At 38.0% G+C, this 21,310-nt stretch overlaps 1 protein-coding gene across 4 annotated transcripts in view; it reads left to right on the top strand.

Annotated features, from left to right (window-relative positions):
• Positions 1–21,310, top strand: part of ZRANB3 (zinc finger RANBP2-type containing 3) — a 302,617-nt gene that overhangs the window by 158,538 nt on the left and 122,769 nt on the right. For all 4 annotated transcript variants that reach the window (XM_088829053.1, XM_055397579.2, XM_055397578.2 and 1 more), the window contains exon 6: positions 3,674–3,759. In XM_088829053.1, coding sequence (XP_088685179.1) covers positions 3,674–3,759 — 86 coding nt within the window. The remainder of the gene's footprint in view (positions 1–3,673; positions 3,760–21,310) is intronic.

The following is a 21,310-nucleotide window of genomic DNA, read 5'->3' as shown; positions in this document are numbered from 1 at the left end:
TGTTCATGGTTATTGTGTAGGACCTATAGATCAGTTTGGAATGTATTGCCATGTTAACAATATTAAGTCTTCAAATCCATGAATTTGGGATATCTTTCTATTTATTTAGGTTTTAATTTTCTAGCAGTGCTTTGTAGTTGTAATAGGATAAGTCCTCTTCTTCTTTTGTTAAATATTTTATCCTTTTTGATTCTGTTGTCAGTAGAATTGTTTTATTAATTTCATTTGTAGAAATACAGTTGATTGCATATTGATCATGCATACTGTAACCTTGGTGAACTGATTCATTACTTCTAATAGTTTTCAGTGGACTGCTTAGGATTTTCTGTATGCAAGATTGTATTTAAATTGCCTAATTGTCCTGGCTAGAATTTCCAGTACAGTTTGGAATGGAAATGGCAAGTGTGGGCATCTTTATTTTGTTCCTAATCTTACAAGAAAGCATTCAGTCTTTCACCTTAAAGTATTACCCTTGTTTTGTTCTTTAGTCACTAAGTCCCGTCTGACTCTTGGTGAACCCAAGGACTGAAGCAATCCAGGCTTCCCTGTCTTTCACTATCTCCCAGAGTTTGCTCAGATTCATATCCATTGAGTCAGTGATGCTATTTAACCATCCCATCCTCTGACACCCGCTTCTGCTTTTGCCTTCAATCTTTCCCAACATCTCTTTCAGAATTTCCCACAGTTTATTGTGATCCTCACAGTCAAAGGCTTTGGCATAGTCAATAAAGCAGAAAGAGATGTTTTTCTGGAACTCTCTTGCTTTTTCGATGATCCAGCGAACGTTGGCAATTTGATCTCTGGTTCCTCTGCCTTTTGTAAAACCAGCTTGAACATCTGGTAGTTCCCGGTTCACATACTGTTGAAGATTGGCTGGGAGAATTTTGAGCATTACTTTACTAGTGTGTGAGATAAGTGCAATTGTGAGATAATTTGAGCATTCTTTGGCATTGCCTTTCTTTGGGATTGGAATTGACTTTATTGACTATGCCAGAGCCTTTCTGCTGCTGCTGCTGCTGCTGCTGCTGCTAAGTCACTTCAGTCATGTCCGACTCTGTGTGACCCCGTAGACGGAAGCCCACCAGGCTCCCCCTTCCCCGGGATTCTCCAGGCAAGAACACTGGAGTGGGTTGCCATTTCCTTCTCCAATGTGTGAAAGTGAAAAGTGAAAGTGAAGTCGATCAGTCGTGTCCGACCCTTAGCGACCCCATGGACTGCAGCCTACCAGGCTCCTCCTTTCTACCTCTTGTTTATTGAGTGTTTAATCATGAAAGGATGTTGAGGTTTGTCAAATGCTTTTTCTTCATTATTGAGGTACTCATATGTTTTTGTCCTTTATTGATAGGCTATAGTATAATAATTGGCTTTCCCATATTAAGCCAACCTTGCATTCTAAGATAAAACTCACTTGGTCGTAATATATAATCCTTTCGTATACTGCTGGATTCAGTCTGTTAATATTTTGTTGATAATCATTGTGTCTGTATTCATAAGGGATATTGATTTGTAGTGACTTTTTTTATTGTATCTTGGTCCAATTTTGTTATTAAAGTATTACTGGTGTCAAAGAATGACTTGGAAAATGTTCTCTACTATATTTTGAAAGATTTTGGAAAACATTGGTATTTTTAAAATATTTGGTGAGTTTGATGGTTAAGCTATTTGGGTCTAAACTTTTCCTTGTGGATAGACTTAGGTTAACAACTCATTCTCTTCACTGAATAAACGTCTATTCAGATTAATTATTTAGTTTAGAATCAGTTTTGGTATTGTATCTTTTTAGAAATTTGTCCATTTCATCTAAATTATCTAATATATTGGCATACATTTGTGCAGAGAATTATTTTATAATATTTTGTTATTTCTGTGAGGCTAAGAGTAGTGTCCCCTCTTTCATTCTTAATTTTGGTAACTTGAGTCATCTTGCTTTTCTCAATCATAGCTAAAATTTTGTCCATTTTGTTGATCTCTTTAAGAATCAACTTTTTGTTTCATTGATTTATTTCTGTATTTTCCATTCTCTATTTTATTTCCATTCCAGTCTTAATTATATTATACCTTCTGTTTGTTTTGGGTATAGTTTTCTCTTCTTTTCCAGTGTCTTAATGTTAAAGGTTAGATGATTAATTTGAGAACTTTCTTCTTTTTTAATAATAAACATATACAGATATAACTTTACTCTAAGCACTGCTTTCACTGGATCTGAATTTTGGTATGTTATTGTCTCAATTTCATTTATTCCAAAGTCTTGTCTAATTTCTAATTTCCCTTGTTTCTTCTTCTTTGGACAATTTGTTATTTAGGAGTATGTTGTCATATAAAAAGGATGTAAAGACTTTCTCTAGGCCTAGATGGTAAGATGACTTAGCCTGCCTGCAATGCAAGAGACCTGGGTCCAATACCTGTATCAGGAAGATCCCGTGGAGAAGGGAATGGCTACCCACTCCAGTATTCTTGCCTGGAGAATTCCATGGACAGACGAGCCTAGTGGGCTACAGTCCCTGAGGTCACAAAGAGTCGAACACAACTGAGCGACTCACACTTTCATGCTTTTCAAAGCAACAAAGCCACTTTGGAAAACATTTCGGCAGTTCCTTAATAAATTGAAAATCAAATTACTATAGTACCTAGCAATGCCATTACTAGGTATATACCCAAGAGAATTGAATATATAGCTGATCATAATGATATTCAAAAAGTGGAAAAAAGCCAGTGTCTATAACTGCTGAATGGATAAACAAAATGCAGCTGTAAAAAGAAATAAAGTACTAATATACTCTACGGAATGGGTGAACCTTGAAGACATTATGCTAAGGAAAAGCCAGACACAAAGACTACATACTTTCGGATTCTATTTATATGAAATGTCCAAAATAGGCAAATTCTTGGAGATGGAAATATATTAGTAGTTGCCAAGTTCGGGAGAGAGTGGGAATAAAAAATGACTAGATAAATAAAATGTATAGATTTTATTTCTGGAGTGATAAAAATGTTCCAGAATTAGATAGTGGTGATCAAGGCACATTTTGAATATACTAAAAGCCACTGAAATATACACTTTAAAAATGAACAGTAAAAGTAGTATATGAATTTATATCTCAATAAAACTGTCATTTTTTAAAAAGCTTATTAACAGTGAAATGCTGTATACAGCCTATTAAAGTTATAAAACTTAAAAGATTTTATGATTCTATTGATGGGAGTATAAATTGGTACCATCCTTTTACAATGCAGCATGGTAACATATATCAAAATTTTAAAAACATGCCATAATTTCTGAAAATGTACTGTATAAACCCATCTATTAGAAATGCAGATGGGGGATGGATGGATGGATGGATAGATGATTGATAGATGTATATGTACTTTAATGATGTCTAAAATAGGCTTGGGGGAAAAATTCTAATCGTGTATGTTATATGATCATGTAAATAAAAGAGAATATATAAATATGCATATATAGTCATATAAAATATATAAATATATATTGAAGAAAGGGATAGGAGTTAGTCCTGAAAAATAGGATGGCAGGGATGGATAGGTAGAGGGGAAGGAAGAGCCTTGAGGAAAAGGAAGTGCCTTTTTGTTTTTACTATTTCATTAACTGGACTTATAGTAACAGCAATTAACTTGAAAATATTACAGCATACTGAGAATACCTATATTGTTACAGCTTTTCATGCAGATTGAAGCTCTCTTTCCACAAAAATTTGGAACATGGACTGAGTATGCCAAAAGATACTGTAATGCACATGTCAGGTACGAAAAACTATTTTCTATTAAGTTTTAATCCTATTTACCATGAACATTAAGCTCTATTAAATTTTTTTTCCCAAGGGTTTTATAAACTTGTGGTAGCTATGGAATAATTTGAAGTAAAATCTTGGGTGAATGACCCATATATAGAATGAAAAAAAGTAGATAATGGAAGTTTTCTTTCTTTCTTTTTTACCTTTCATTTTTAAAATTATTTATTTGTATCGACCAGATGGATGTGCACATTGCACAGAAATGATAAGTAAGTGGCCATTTTGCTCTTGTCTTCCAGTTAACCATTTCTCTTCCCAGGTAACCAGTGTTGGCAGTGTCTTATGTATTTTTCTGTAGGTACTCTATGCATTAAAAACACATATGGTTATGTATGTATAATTTTATTTCATTTTATTTCTACATGTATAGTGTTATACTGTACACATTGTTCTGCAGTTTGCTGTCTTCGCCTACTGTATATTGGAGATCTTTGAGTATCAGCTACTAGAAAGGTTTTGATATTCTTTTTAAATGTTGCTGTGTATTTCAGTGCTTGGATGCACTGTTAATTTATTTATGCAGTCTACTATGTATTATAGTGGTGAAAAGCATGTACAATTAGAGTTAGACTACCTGTGTTTTATTTTCACATTCAATACCTACCATGTACTTCATTTAAGAAAGTAACTTTACCTCTCTGTCCCTCAATTTCTTCAGCTCAGAAAAAAATAGAATAATTATTCCTTCCTTTGAGTTATTACGTGACTTAAATGAGCTTCTATTATGAGGTCTTGAATAGTGACTGGCACATAGTGAGCACTCAATAATTACTAGGTATTTTAGTGTTCTGTGTTATATATTCAGTACATGGGAATAAGTCTGTAATGTAAATTTATTATAAATGGAATTGCTCATACAAAGGGCATTTGCATTTTTATATTTTTTTAGACATTTGCAAATTATGCTTCTCAAAATTTATACCAATTTATATTACTACCAGCAGTATAATTATCTCTTTCCTCACACCTTACCAACATATTCAAAGAGAAATTATTTTTCTTAGCAATGTGATCTGATAGTAGTTTTAATGCACGTCAGTCTTCTTATGTTATTAAATGCAGCTTAACATTTTTTCGTACTTGTAGAGTCATTTATACTTTTTTCCTGTCGGTTGTCTGTGTTCTTTGCCCTTCATTTTACTAAGTTTATTGGCTCTTTTATCTTAATAATATACTGGAAATCTTTATATATAGTGGAAATCAGCTCTTTATATTTGATATGAATCCCACCTTTTTTCTCAGTATATATATATGTGTATGTGTATTTTATTTTTTCCTTTCTACAATTCCCTGAAATAACCCCATGTGGTTGAGATGTTCTGATCCATTCCATTCCATTCTAGTGCCACACAGTAGCAGGATTAGTTCCTTAATCCTGACCAAGGATTGAATCTGAGCCCTTGACAGTGAAAACTCAGATTAAGACTATAAATGGAGAAATATTCAGTATTAATATAAATCATAAACTCATTAAAAAGCCTAATACATTAACCATATGGAAATGGAATTTATATCAGGAGTGCAGTCATTGTTTAATATTAGAAAATTTGTTAATATAATTAGCCATGTTAATAAAAGGAAAAGCTTCATTTCATTTCCTCCATTTATGTTGAGGTGTAATTTGATGAAGTTCAGCATTCATCTTCAATTAAAGTTTTGAATATAAGTTATCCCTTTCATGTATGATATTTATATAAATGTAAACACATAAAAGCAATGGCACCCCACTCCAGTACTCTTGCCTAGAAAATCCCATGGACGGAGGAGCCTGGTAGGCAGCAGTCCATGGGGTTGCGAAGAGTTGGACACGACTGAGTGACTTCACTTTCACTTTTCACTTTCCTGCATTGGAGAAGGAAATGGCAACCCACTCCAGTGTCCTTGCCTGGAGAATCCCAGGGACGGCAGAGCCTGGTGGACTGCCATTTATGGGGTCACACAGAGTCGGACATGACTGAAGTGACTTAGCAGCAGCAGCAGCAGCAAACACATAAAATATATTTTATGTGTGTGTTTTAAGCCTAAAGCAACCATCGCATGAAACACTAATACCAAGTCGAGGGGTTAATTGTCTTTGCACTTTACCTTTATTCTGGGGATATTAGTTTAACTACTCAAAAGAAAAATAGGAAGTAAAATTCAGAATGAAAAAGGGAAAATTATCATTATTTGCTGCTGATATCATTATTTAGAAGACCTGAGATAATGAGCTGAAAAATGTTCAAAACCAAAGAGATTTCATTAAGGTATCCTAGCACAGTTCAGTCAGTTCAGTCGCTCAGTTGTTTTCAGCTCTTTGCGACCCCATGAATCACAGCACGCCAGGCCTCCCTGTCTATCACCTACTCCCGGAGTTCACTCAAACTCATGTCCATCGAGTCGGTGATGCCATCCAGAAAAGTTGTGCACAGATAATAATAAACAGTTTTAAAATGTAATACAAAATAGATGCAATACTGGATATTGTTAGGGAATCCTTAATCTTGGTTCTTGCAGATTATAAATGCCAAAAATTTGCCTACATAAAACAAGCACATTAACACATTAATACATTTGCCTTCTGGGGACTAGGAATACCTAAGTGGTCAGAATACATTTCTTCTTTTCTGATTAGGACTTACCACATGAAAATATAAGTGTTTGAAGTGTATACCTGTCCTTTTCTTGCTTTTGAATGTAGACACTATTTGAAAGGAAAGTTTATCTTTATGAAACGCTTGATTGGGGAGATTGTGTTCTATTTCCTGTTTACTGTGTGTGTATGCTCAGTCACTCAGTGGTGTTGTGACTCTTTCAATCCCATGAACTGTACCTTGCCAGGCTCCTCTGTCCCTGGAATTTTCTAGGCAAGAGTACTGGAGTCGGTTGCCATTTCCTTCTGTAGGAGATCTTCCCAACCCAGGGATCAAACCCAAATCTTTTGTGTCTCCTGAATTTGGCAGGCAGATACTTTACCACTGTGCCACCTGGGAAGCCCTTCATGTTTACTAGAGAGTCATTTCAAGACTGTTATCATGCCTCTTAAGGCATTTTCTTTCAGATTCCATTTCATAAGTTTAAAGTTATTCCTTTACTTCTTTACCTTGGAAGCACTGTTTCCATAGACTCTGATTCAGATCAAGGCACTTCCTGGCATTTTAAGTTATTTTGTAGAATGTTAATTTTTTTTTCCCCATAATGTTCTGAATCTATGAAGTTGTCATTTTCACACTATAATTCTGCAGAAACCAAATTATGGTGAGTTATTCAGTTCTAAACCCTTATTTTATATTTGAAATGTCATGACTATATTAAAAATAAAGTTAAATGAAGCTTGAGGCAAAACAGAACTTTGCCTTTGTAAAGTTTATTAAATACATAAATGATGGCAAACAGAGTTATAATACTTAGAGAAGTGATTTTGAGATGAGAAGTCTAGGTATAGGTAACTACCTATCTGGCTTGATTTGAAAGGCACAGAGAAAGTATTACTGAATCACAGCATCTCATATTCAAGTTTCATTACATCATTCACACTACTGGGCTATATTTAGAGGAAGCTGTAAATTCAAATATGATTTGAAAAAGACAGCACATTCAATTTTCAACCAGTAGTGCATTAGAGCTAGAAAGACTTTATGATCATGTGGTCCCCCTCTGTCATTTTATAGATACCTGGTGAGGTTAAATGTCTTGCCATCTGTATGACTTCCTCTTACATTATTTTTCACTTTTCCTGGCAGTAAGAAAGACTTCAGTTCACTTCAGTTCAGTCACTCAGTCGTGTCCAACTTTGCGACCCCATGAATCACAGCACTTCAGGCCTCCCTGTCCATCACCAACTCCCGGAGTTCACTCAAACTCATGTCCATCGAGTCGGTGATGCCATCCAGCCATCTCTTAGGCAAGGGTAACTTTAATAAATGTTCTTTTACAAAGAAAAAAAGGACACAAAATAGTCCAATCATGCATTCTGTTAGCAGCAACCACCTCCCTGATGTCATGCTCGAAGGTTAAGATATCTTTATAGTAATTTATCAAATTTTATGAACTTTCTTTCTAGCTCGTATTTTGTGCCCATTCCACTTCTCAGAAGAAATAGTTGTCTAAATTTTTATGACAGGGAAAATGCTGGGTGATACTACATATTAAAGGTATGTATGATCATTCTGGGGCTTCCCTGGTGGCTCAGAGGTTAAAGCATCTGCCTCCAATGTGGGAGACCCGGGTTCGATCCCTGGGTCGGGAAGATACCCTGGAGAAGGAAACGGTAACCCACTCCAGTATTCTTGCCTGGAGAATTCCATGGACGGAGAAGCCTGGTAGGCTACAGTCCACGGGGTCGCAAAGAGTCGGACACGACTGAGCGACAGAACGGAACGGATGGTCACTCTACAAAAGTGTTGATTAGTAGGTCATGTCAGCATCAGTAAATGTCTTATGTGTAAATGCACTGTACTTTGTCCTCAGCAGTGTTGAACTTAATATTCTCAGCCATGGCTACATAGAGATCAGGTCTGTTCCACTTGCAAATAGCTCAAATCTGAGAAAAATACTTAATATATGGGATGGCAGAGATAAGTTTGAAAAGTAAGTAGCTAAAAACTAATAGGATAAATTCTGCACTTGTGCTTAGAATGTCTGCTTTGTATGAAAGGATTTGAGAAATCCTCACCTATTATCAGTAATTCATTTCACAAAGACTTCTGGTTTTGAGTAACCCTAGGCTAAATGAAAGTCAAGTGTCTATCATAACTGATAAAAATAATGTTGCTGCTGCTGCTAAGTTGCTTTAGTCGTATCTGACTCTGTGCAACCCCATAGATGGCAGCCCACCAGGCTCCCCCATCCTTGGGATTCTCCAGGCAAGAACACTGGAGTGGGTTGCCATTTCCTCCTCCGATGCATAAAAGTGAAAAGTGAAAGTGAGGTCAGTCGTGTCCGACATTTTGCGACCCCCAGGGACCACAGCCTACCAGGCTCCTCCGTCCATGAGATTTTCCAGGCAAGAGTACTGTAGTGGGGTGCCATTGCCTTCTCCGAAAGTAATGTTAGGGCACACTAATCAGAATAACATCCAGTATAAAGGATGGTTCTACTCTGCTCATTGATTAGACCACAGCTGGAGTATGGTTAAGTTTTGAATTAATCTATTCATTCAAAAAATATTTATAGGGTACCTGTTATTGCCATGCTATATGCTAAGTATCAAGTATGCATTAGAGCAGCAGCCCCCAACATTTTTGGCTTCAGGAATCGGTTTCATGGAAGAGAGTTTTTCCACAGATCTTGGGGGGCAGGGAAAGCAGAATGGTTTCAGGATGATTCAAGTACATTACATTTATTGTGCACATTATTTCTATTATTATTATATTAGCTCCATCTCAGATCATCAGGCATTAGATCCTGGAGGTTGGTGAACCGTGCATTAGAGAACAAAACCCAAGTGGTCCCAGCCTTCATTGAATTTTCTAGTCAAACACTTCCCAGATAATTTTAGTTGTATTGAGTATCATAAAGGGGAAGTAAAGGAAATGAACTAAGCAAGTCAGAAAGGACTGAAGAGGCATCCTGTGAGTAAGTGATACTTATGTGCATTCCAGGAAGAGGAATTTTCTATGGTAAGGCTCAGAGAAAGAGAGACTGCTGTGCTTTTGAGGAACTAAAAGAAGTTCAGTTCAGCTGAATATTCTTGAGCTAATTGATCCTCTTGAGAGGATCTCAAGACAAGATGGAATTAGGCAGGGGCCATAATTATACAGTCTTGTTCTTCATCATAATAGCAGTAAGAAGGCATTGGAGGGTGTTTTATGTTGTTTTTTAGTTATTACTATGGTGGGTTTTTTTTTAATTACTGTAAAATATGCTTGAGGAAATTTCTCACTTTCACCCTGTTTAAGTTTATAGTTCAGTGATAATAAGTACATTCACACTTACTAATGTTGTTGTGCAGCTATCACCACCATCCATCTGTACAACTTTAATGGGCACTGAAACTCTGTGCTCATTAATGAATAATTTCCCATCCCTACCCCGCACCCCAGGCACTGCATTAGGGACTTTAAAGCATGAAAGGACATGCATGATTATGTTCACAAGTTTTATTTGTTATTTTTTTAGACAATGTTTTCGTAAGGTTAAGAATTCTAAACCTACAGAAGCATGTATTCTTAGAAAACAAATCTCCCTTTCCCTGCAGTTTCCCTCCCCTTAGGCAACTGTGTATAGGTTTTAATCTTTCCACAGAAATTGTATGCTTTTTCAAACAAATTTTTATTTTTCACTGGTTGTTACAGACATACACATTGTTTTGTACTCATTTGTCCTTTCTTTGTATATGTAGATCCCTTTAGCTTTTTTTTTTTCAGTGGCTTTGTTATTGAGAATATCCATGGTTTCTGGTTGGCAAGAAGTTGAGGAAGTTTGTATACGTTTATTTTCTGTAGGAAAGTGGAGTGACAGTTATATGTTCAGAGAAATGGCAAAATTGGTGATTAAAAATTTGGTGAATATTGACGTGGTGTGAGATTTTGGTGAATGTGGGAATGAGATAATGAGATTAATGCGGTAGAATCAGTGAGGCACTGAGGAACCGTTTGAGCTCAGCAATTCTAGATTTGTAATGGAAGCAGTCTTCTGTAAGGTATGGCTTCCCAGCATTGTGGGTAGAGACTTGGAAAAGTCTTGGAGCCATCCGAGGTATTTTTTATACTAGCTTGCAATGCATGGACTGTTGGCCAAAGGAAATTATGCTATATTGTTAAAAACAAAAGTAATGTATAGACTCAGAAACGAAAGCAAGGTGAGGAAGTATATTGTGGACGTGGTTAAAGTTGACTGAGAGGTACTGATGAGATAGGCTACATTGGGTGTGAGTGAACAAGTGGGCTAGAAGGACAGGAGTACTGGAGAGTGGAAGGTCTGAATTTCCTAGGTAGGGCTGTTTTTCAGGATTGGTTATAGCCACAGGAGTGGAATGATTGAAGTGGATTTTAGAAGGTCACTAGAGACAAGGAATACAAGGAAGTAAAAGAAAACCGAAAGTCATATTTTAAGAAGCATGTTAACAAATAAAAACATATCTGGGAAAATGTTACCAGAATACTGAGGGGATTTCATATTCATCTCTACAAGTGCCTAATATTGTTGATTGCCTGGTATATTTAAGACGTTATTTCAGAGCTGCTGGCAATACAAAGATGAGTAAGACATAGTGCTTGAACTTACGAAGCTTATAGGAATTTGAAAAAGAAAGACCTAGAGGGGACAAGTCTTTAAATATTTAAAGATCTGTCATGTTTTAAAGGAATTAGACTTTTGCTCTGTGGCCTCAGAGAGTAAACTATTATCAAGGAATGAAACTTAATGGGGAGGTAGGTGTTGGCTTAATACAAGAACTTGTAAAATAGGCATATGTATATTTACTTCTGCTTCGTTGACTACGCTAAAGCCTTTCATTGTGTGGATCACAACAAGCTGTGGAAAATTTTTAAAGAAATGGGAATACTCGACTACCTTACCTGTCTCCTGAGAAACCTGTATGTAGGTCAAGAAGCAACAGTTAGAACCGGACATGGAAAAATGAACTGGTTCCAGATTGGGAAAGGAGTATGTCAAGGCTGTATATTGTCACCCTACTTATTTGACTTCTAGTCAGAGTATATCATGCAAAATGCCAGGCTGGGTGAATCACAAGCTGGAATCAAGATTGCCAGGAGAAATATCAACAACCTCAGAGATGCAGATGATACCACTCTATTGACAGAAAGCCAAGAGGAGCTAACGAGCCTCTTGATGAGGGTGAAAGAAGAGAGTGAAAAAGCTGGCTTAAAATTCAACATTCAGAAAACTAAGATCATGGCATCTGATTCCATAACTTCATAGCAAATAGATGGGGAAAAAGTGGACACAGTGGCAGATTTTATTTTCTTGGGCTCCAAAATCACTCTGGACACTGACTGCTGCTACCAAATTAAAAGAAGTTTGATCCTTCAAAGGAAAGTTATGACAAAGCTAGACAGTGTATTAAAAAGCAGAGACATCACTGCCAAAGATGGTCCTCATAGTCAAAGTTATGGTTTTTTCCAGTAGTAATGTACAGATGTAAGAGCTGGACCATAAAGAAGGCTGACACCAAAGAATTGATGCTTTTGAACTGTGGTGTTGGAGAAGACTCTTGAGAGTCCCTTGGACTGCAAAGAGATCCAACCAGTCAGTCCTGAAGAACATCAACCCTGAATATTCACTGGAAGGATTGGTGGTGAAGCTGAACCTTCAATACTTTGGCCAACTAATGCAAAGAGCCAACTCATTGGAAAAGACCGTGATTCTGGGAAAGATTGAGGGCAGGAGGAGAGGAGGGCAACAGAGGATGAGATGGTTGGATGGCATCACCAACTCTATGAACATGAGTTTGGGCAAACTCCAGGAGATAATGAAGGGCAGGGCAGCCTGGCATGCTGCCCTTCATGGGTTTCCAAAGAGTCGGACATAACTAAGCTACTGAATAACACCAACAAATGGTTTTCCCAGTAGTCACGTATGGATGTAAGAATTGGACCATAAAGAAGGCTGAGTGCCAAAGAATTGATGCTTTCAAATTGTGGTGTTGGAGAAGACTCCTGAGAGTTCTTTGGACAGGAAGGAGATCAAACAGTTAATCCTAAAAGAAATCAACCCTGAATATTCATTGGAAGGACTGATTCTGAAGCTGAAGCTCCAATACTTTGACCACCTGATGCAAAGAGCCAACTCATGGAAAAGACCCTGATGCTGGGAAAGATTGAGGGCAGTAGGAGAAGGGGGCAACAGAAGATGAGATGGTTGGATGGCAGCTCTGACTCAATGAATATGAGTTTGAGCACACTCCAGGAGATAGTGAAAGACAGGGAAGCCTGGTCTGCTGTAATCCATGAGGTCACAAAAAGTTGGACACGACTTAGCGACTGAACAGGGCTTCCCTGGTGGCTCAGATGGTAAAGAATCTGCCTGCAATGCAGGAGACCAGGGTTCAATCCATGAGTCAGGAAGCTCCCCTGGAGAAAGAAATGGCAACCCATTACAGTATCCTTGCATTAAGTATTCCATGGACAGAGATAATCCTGTCAGACTAAAGTCCATGGGGTCACAAAGAATCAGAAACAACAGAGCAACTAACACTTCCAACCCTAGAGACTATGTAACAACAATATGTATATATATGACAATAAAATATATAACACTATACAATAAAACAAGCGACTCCAGTACTCTTGCCTAGAAAATCCCATGGACAGAGGAGCCTGGTGGGCTACAGTCCATGGGGTCGCTACTAGTCGGACAAGACTGAGCAGCTTCACTTTCACTTTTCACCTTCACACATTGGAGAAGGAAATGGCAACCCACTCCAGTATTCTTGCTTGGAGAATGCCAGGGATGGCGGAGCCTAGTGGGCTGCCATCTATGAGGTCGCACGGAGTCGGACACGACTGAAGTGACTTAGCAGCAGCAGCAGCATACAATAAAAATGGAATGGAAAATACCATAATCCCAACTATCAGTCAGTTCAGTTCAGTTCAGTCGCTCAGTCGTGTCCAACTCTCTGCGACCCCATGAATCACAGCACGCCAGGCCTCCCTGTGCATCACCAACTCCCGGAGTTCACCCAAACTCATGTCCACAGAGTCGGTCATGCCATCCAGCCATCTCATTCTCGGTCGTCCCCTTCTCCTCCCGCCCCCAACCTTTCCTAGCATCAGAGTCTTTTCCAGTGAGTCAACTCGTCGCATGAGGTGGCCAAAGTATTGCAGTTTCAGCTTTAGCTTCAGTCCTTCCAATGAACACCCGGGATTGATCTCCTTTAGAATGGACTGGTTGGATCTCCTTGCAGTCCAAGGGACTCTCAAGAGTCTTCTCTAACACCACAGTTCAAAAGCATCAGTTCTTCGGCGATCAGCTTTCTTCACAGTCCAACTCTCACATCGATACATGACCATTGGAAAAACCAGAGCCTTGACTAGACGGACCTTTGTTGGCAAAGTAATGTCTCTGCTTTTTAATATACTGTCAAGGTTGGTCATAACTTTCCTTCCAAGCAGTAAGCGTCTTTTAATTTCATGGCTGCAGTCAGCATCTGCAGTGATTTTGGAGCCCAAAAAAATAAAGTCTGACACTGTTTCCACTGTTTCCCCATCTATTTCCCATGAAGTGATGGGACCAGATGCCATGATCTTCATTTTCTGAATGTTGAGCTTCAAGCCAACCTTTTCACTCTCCTCTTTCACTTTCATCAAGAGGCTTTTGAGTTCCTCTTCACTTTCTGCCATAAGGGTAGTGTCATCTGCATATCTGAGGTTATTGATATTTCTCCCAGCAATCTTGATTCCAGCTTGTGCTTCTTCCAGCCCAGCGTTCCTCATGATGTACTCTGCATATAAGTTAAATAAGCAAGGTGACAATATACAGCCTTGACGTACTCCTTTTCCTATTTGGAACCAGTCTGTTGTTCCATGTACAGTTCTGACTGTTGCTTCCTGACCTGCATACAGGTTTCTCAAGAGGCAGGTCAGGTGGTCTGGTATTCCCATCTCTTTCAGAATGTTCCACAGTTTATTGTGATCCACACAGTCAAAGGTTTTGGCATAGTCAATGAAGCAGAAATAGATGTTTTTCTGGAACTCTCTTGCTTTCTCCATGATCCAGCGGATGTTGGCAATTTGATCTCTGGTGCCTCTGCCTTTTCTAAAACCTGCTTGAACATCTGGGAGTTCACGGTTCACATATTGTTGAAGCCTGGCTTGGAGAATTTTGAGCATGACTTTACTAGCGTGTGAGATGAGTGCAATTGTGCGGTAGTTTGAACATTCTTTGGCATTGCCTTTCTTTGGGATTGGAATGAAGACTGACCTTTTCCAGTCCTGTGGCCACTGCTGAGTTTTCCAAATTTGCTGGCATATTGAGTGCAGCACTTTCACAGCATCATCTTTCGGGATTTGAAATAGCTCCACTGGAATTCCATCACCTCCACTAGCTTTGTTCGTAGTGATGCTTTCTAAGGCCCACTTGACTTCACATTCCAAGATGTCTGGCTCTAGGTCAGTGATCACATTATCGTGACTGTCTTGGTCATGGAGATCTTTTTTGTACAGTTCTTCTGTGTATTCTTGCCACCTCTTCTTAATATCTTCTGCTTCTGTTAGGTCCATACCATTTCTGTCCTTTATCGAGCCCAACAGGTAAATTGTTTTCTTTTTTTTTTTTTGTAGTTCTGCCCCTATCTGTATATCTAATAATTTTTATATAGTTTTAAATTGTAACATAGCCTACATGTGATGCTATCATCTGCTTCTTCACTTAGTGTATCACTTTATCCCATTGTCTTTATAAGTTGTTTTATTTTCTTTATTTTTACTACTGTAAAGATGAAAGAAAGAGTTAGTCATTCAGTTGTGTTGACTCTTTGCAACCTCATGGACTGTAGGCCGCCAGGCTCCTCTGTCCATGGGATTCTCCAGGCAAGAATATGGAGTGGGTCGCCATTCCCTTCTTCAGGTAATCTTCCTAACCCAGGGATTGAACCTGGGTCTCCTGCATTGCAGGCAGATTCTTTAAAGATAAAGATAGTTGATTACTTTGGGGGAAATGGTTTATAATTATTTTAACAATTCAAAGAGAAAAATGTTTTTAAATAAGAGCAAATCAACTGAGCTCTCACTGTCCAGAGATAATCAGTACCTAATGTATCAATATTTTTAAACTTTCCCTCTAAGTAGCCTTTCTATTAGATACATGGGGGTAGGGAGACAGATAGACAGATAGGCAATTTTATATAGATAGGGTCATATTATGCATACTTTTCTGTAATATGCTTTTTCATTGAGCACAATTTTACATTATCATCCTTTATCAATAACTAAAATACATCATTTTTATTGGCTTAATGGTATTACATTTTATATGTAAGATACTATGCCAGAGTTCTCTGGTGGCACAGTGGATAATAATCTGCTTGCCATCATGGGAGACATGGGTTCAGTCTCTCGTCCAGGAAAATTTCACATGCTGCGAAGCAGCTAAGCCGGTGCACCACAACTACTGAGCCTGTGTGCTCTAGCCTGGAAGCCACAACTACAGAGCCTGCTCTGCAACTACTGAAGCCTGAGTGCTCTGTGGCCCGTGAGCCGCAACTACTGAGCCTGTGTGCCACAAGTATTGAAGCCTGCTTGCCCTAACGCCTGCATGCCCTACAACCCAAATGCCATAGCTTCTGAGCTCACATGCCTAGAGCCTGTGTAGCAAGAGAAGCCACTGCAGTAAAAAACCTATGCACTGCAACAAAGGGAAGCTCCTGCCTCCACAACTAGGAAAAGTCTGGGCACAGCAACGAAGATTTAATACATCTAAAAATAAATAAGTAAAATAATTTAAAAAAATATATACTATGCCATGTATTTTAGATGTATTATCTTTAATTCTTTCAACAATTCTACAGGGTTGTTGATAATATGTCCTTTTTACAAAAGAGTAAACTGAGAATTAGAAAGGTTAAGGAACTTGTCCAAATCACAAAACTAAAGTGAAAGAGAAGAAGTTGAAACACTTCTTGTCACCACTTTTCTTCTATTCTCTTTCCTATATTTGAATCATTTGGTAATTCAGTATCCATGTTTATATGGTTGACTAAATAGAATAAATAGACTAAATTAATGTTGTTCTCTAGGAAATCCAATAGTTGAGTGTTCCTTTTTTGGTCAACTTTTTATCTTTAATTATTCTCTTTTATTCTATCTTTTGGTTTTTATATTGCATCAGTGGTTTTGTTTTTTTTTTTTCTTTTTTTACTCAAAGACTCCATCAGATCTGTCAACTTCCAAAAGGTCGTACAAGCACAGCAATTAATCTTTTCCTTTTCCCTTCTTATTTCCTGGAGACCTCCTTCCCATAGCCTTCTGTTCTGCTCCAATCTGGATTGGTTTTTTTTTTTAGGCACGGTGCAAAGCTGTCTTTTGAGTTTTCTGTTGCATTTCTGTATTTGAAGACTTTTCTTTCTTAGTTTATTTTCTGGTCTTTTTAATGTTTTATTATGGAAAATATTCAGTATACACAGAAGTAGATAGAACAACATAATGAGTCCCCCATGTACTTTTCATGTACCCAATGAGCATTAGCCTCTGTCAACTTATGGCCAGCCTTGGTTTAGCTATACTCTCACTTACCTCTGTGAAAGTGTGTTAGTCACTGAGTCATTTCCAACTTTGTAACCCCATGGACTGTAGCCCACCAGGTTCCTCTGTCCATGGAATTCTCCAGGCAAGAATACTGCAGTGGGTAGCCATTCCCTTCTCCAGGGGATCTTCCTGACCCTCTTACCTCTACCACCACATGTTATTTTGAAGCAAAGCCTAGATATCACATTTTATCCATAAAATATTTTAATAAATATATCTAGAGAATAAGGACTCTTTTTAAGAAAAAAATTATTATACTATTATCAGGCATGAAAAGATTACAGTTAATAATAATCCCTTAATAACATTAAAAAACCTCATCAGTATTTTGATACTGTTATTTTGTGAATGTCAGAATTTTACAGTTTCATAAGCTTTTCCCCCATTGTTTGTTTGAGTCAGTACTCAAATAAAGCTCACATGTTACAAATCATAGATCCCACTCTTGATGTCCTAAGTCTCTGTTAGTGTTCAGATTTCTCCTCAATTTCTGAGTTTGATTATTTTTAATTTACTGAAAAAACTAAATTGTTGCTGTAATCTGGGTTTTTCTGTTTGCATCTTCACAGTGTTGTTTAACATGTTCCTCTGTCCTCTGTATTTGATGCAGAGACTTTAATTTTTTTTTTAGCAGTTCTGCTTTTCTAAGGATGTTGTGTTTTTCCATTAGAAGGCCTATGATATCTAAGGCCTTCCTTTTTGTAATGTTAGCAGCTGTGAATGTTCAGTACACTGTTTATTAAATCATTAGACATTGCAAATGGTAATATTGGGATACTCATTCTTCATTTATTAGCTAACGTACCTCTGTAAAGGATCCTCACCTCATCCACTATTTAGACATTCAGTGGTTCTGTTTGTTTAAAACAGGGAGAATAGGGCTTCCCTGGCAGCTCAGTGGTAAAGAATCTGCCTGCCAGTACAGGAGACATGGGTTCAATTCCTGATCCAGGAAGATCCCATGTGCCACAGAGCATCTAAGCCCATGCCCCACAACTGTTGAGCCTGTGCTCTAGAGCCCGGATACCGCAACAGCTAGAAGCCTTCACCCTAGAGTCTGTGCTCCGCAACAAGAGAAGCCACTGTAATGAGAAGCCTAAGGACCGCAACTAGAGGGTAGCCCTCATTTGCTGTAAATAGAGAAAAGCTATGCATCAACGAAGACCTAACACAGCCAAAAATAAATACAAAAAAAATTTTAAATGGATTAAAAAATGTAAAAGGGAGGGTAAAATGATTAGTTTCTTCTCTTTGTGAATTTTCAAAATAATAAGTTGTTTTGGTAGCATTCTCTAATAGTGTTCGATGAAGGCTTTATAAAGATTTGTATCTACTTATGGCTGCGGTGAGGCTTTGTTGCCTTCAGGCTTTCACTAGTTGCAGTGAGCAGGGTCCGCTTTCCAGTTGTGGTGTGCGGGCTTCTCATTGCAGTGTCTTATTGCACAGCATGGACTATGGGTGCTCAGTCTGTCAACGCTTGCGCCTCACAGGCTGTAGAGTGCAGTCTCAGTAGTTGTAGCACTTGGGTTTAGATGCTTTCAGCAGACCAGAGATTGAGCCAATGTTCCTATTTTTGGCTATCATGTCACACTTATTCCCACCTTCTAACGTACCTGATCACTGCAGATGCTGATTGCAGCCATGAAATTAAAAGACGCTTACTCCTTGGAAGGAAAGTTATGACCAACCTAGGTAGTATATTAAAAAACAGAGACATTACTTTGCCAACCAAGGTCCGTCTAGTCAAGGCTATGGTTTTTCCCCGTGGTCATGTATGGATGTGAGAGTTGGACTGTGAAGAAAGCTGATCGCTAAAGAATTGATGCTTTTGAACTGTGGTGTTGGAGAAGACTCTTGAGAGTCCCTTGGACTGCAAGGAGATCCAACTAGTCCATTCTAAAGGAGATCAATCCTGGGTGTTCATTGGAAGGACTGATGCTAAAGCTGAAACTCCAATACTTTGGCCACCTCATGCGATGAGTTGACTCACTGGAAAAGACTCATGCTGAGAGAGGTTGGGGGCGGGAGGAGAAGGGGACGACAGAGAATGAGATGGCTGGATGGCATCACCGACTCGATGGACATGAGTTTGAGTGAACTCTGGGAGTTGGTGATGGACAGGGAGGCCTGGTGTGCTGTGATTCATGGGGTCGCAGAGAATCGGACACGACTGAGCGACTGAACTGAACTGAAGGTACCTGACCTTTTCCATTGCTGACACATTCTAGAATTTTGTGCACACCACTCTTTAGGTCCCTGGTATTCAGCTTTCTCTGTTTGTTAGTGTCTTCACTTTTTTTTTTCCTCCTTGTAGAAGTATGCTAACATTGTTTGCTGTTGTTTGATTTTCATTCTATTTTTCCCGGTGGGCTCATGTATTTTTATTCCTTTGCACTCATTTTGATTGAGGATCAATGTTTGTTTGTTCAGTGCACCATGTTTTAACCAAGACATCTCCTCTACTTACTTTCCGTTTTCCAAAAATTGGATGAAAGACTCAACTTCTATTTCTTTCCCTCTCTCTCTCTTTTCTCTCATTGTCTTTGTTCTTGTTATGTAATAGCTTTTAAATTCCTTTCCTTTCACGTTAGAATAATAGAAACAAGTGATAAATATGATTAGTTTGTTATGTTTAACCACATCTCTTTCCAAACTCTGGTTGTTGCTTTAGCTTTTGCTTGCTAAAGAATTGCTCTCCTCAATAACTGTGTGGTGTATTCATTAGTCAGTTCATCCATTTGTTCATTAATTCATAAGCTACTTATTATATGTTAGCCACCGTGCTAGGTGCTAAGAATACAAAGATAGAGAAGACATGGTCCTTGCCATTAAGAAACGTACACTCAGGGTATTCATGATTCTAATCTCAGATTTGCATGCTGCTGTTAAGTTACGTTATAACCTTGAGTTATTTCTTGAAATAACATATTTTCATTTATCCAGGTATTTTTTTTACTTGCTCCCAAATTTATCTAAATAGTAAAATAGTTCTTGAATTCATATATTTGTTTATCTCTGTAATTGCAGAAGTACTTTGGGTAAGTAGTTTGCCTCAGATTATTCAGCTGCTTTTGGTCTTGATTACAGTTACTTTGATAATTCACATACATCTGGAGATTGGCTCTGCTTAAGAGCCAAACATTACTTCCATTTATGTGAATTTCTTCTGCACATTTGAGCTCCTGTTCACCAAATTGATTCCGAGCGCTTCAGAATCTCCTGTTTTGCAGAGCTTAAGGAACTTTACTAACAGGAAATGAGTGCACTCTTGAGAAGCCATCTGTCCCATGCACATGGCTCGGCTGCATCTGAAATCCTATACTCCCTTAACTGATACAGCAGCCTTTTATAATTTTTTTCCTTCAGTTTCAAGTTTAGAGCACTCGAGTGTCCAGTTATACTGGTAAACATATAAGGTGCTCTGAACTGCATATTTTGTTTCAGAATACTGGACTTTCCAAAATCCTTCATCTTAAAAGTCAGTTCACTAAATGTTAAACATTTCCAAAGCCAATTGTGTGACTGCAGTGAAGAGATAAATTTTTTATGTTTTCTAACAGCATTTTCCATACCTTTATGCCATCAACTGAATATGGTTAGGATGAAAAAAATAACACAGTTTGATAGTTTCTGTTTTCTGCAGCTTGATTACATTGTAATGTGCATTTTGTTCTTTTCATGGTGACACTTTTCCTGAGTTTCAGAGCATCCTAATATTTCAGGATTTGAGGAACAAGTTTATGTTCTATTTACCTAGACTGTTGCTCTTTATCAGTTCTACTTATAATCTCTCTTAGTCTTTTCACTCTGAATAATTCCCATTATTTAGTCTATCTTCCTATAATAGAGCTTTCCTACTTTACTTTTTCCCTCTGGTATATTTACATTAAATTATTCCCATTTCTAAACATTTTCTTATAGATTAGATAAATATAAACTGTAAGACATTAAGAAAAAAACTGAAATATTTAAATAAGTGAAATACTGTGTTCATGGACTAGAAGACTCAATATTTTTTAAATAACCATTTTCCACAAATCGTTATATAGATTCAATGCAATAATTGAATAATGCTCACTGGAAATTTTAGTATACCATACTTTCTGCCTCCAGCTAGGACTATAATGTCAGCCCAGCTGTCCTACTTTATCTCCTTTTATCTCTCTTACTTTGCTTTCTCCTTTTATGTCTCTGTCACTCTCTTTTATAGACTTTGTTATTGTTCAGTCAAGAAGTCATGTCCTACTGTTTGCGACCCCAGGGACTGCAGGATACCAGGCTGCCTTGTCCTTCACTTCTCCTGGAGTTTGCTCAAAC

Source organism: Moschus berezovskii, chromosome 2 (assembly GCF_049115385.1).
Source record: "Moschus berezovskii isolate FMDL1 chromosome 2, NW_MosBer_1.0, whole genome shotgun sequence".
In the NCBI taxonomy this organism is placed as follows: domain Eukaryota; kingdom Metazoa; phylum Chordata; class Mammalia; order Artiodactyla; family Moschidae; genus Moschus; species Moschus berezovskii.
The sequence above is the reverse complement of the archived record's forward strand: the minus strand, read 5'-3'. Positions and strand labels throughout refer to the sequence as shown.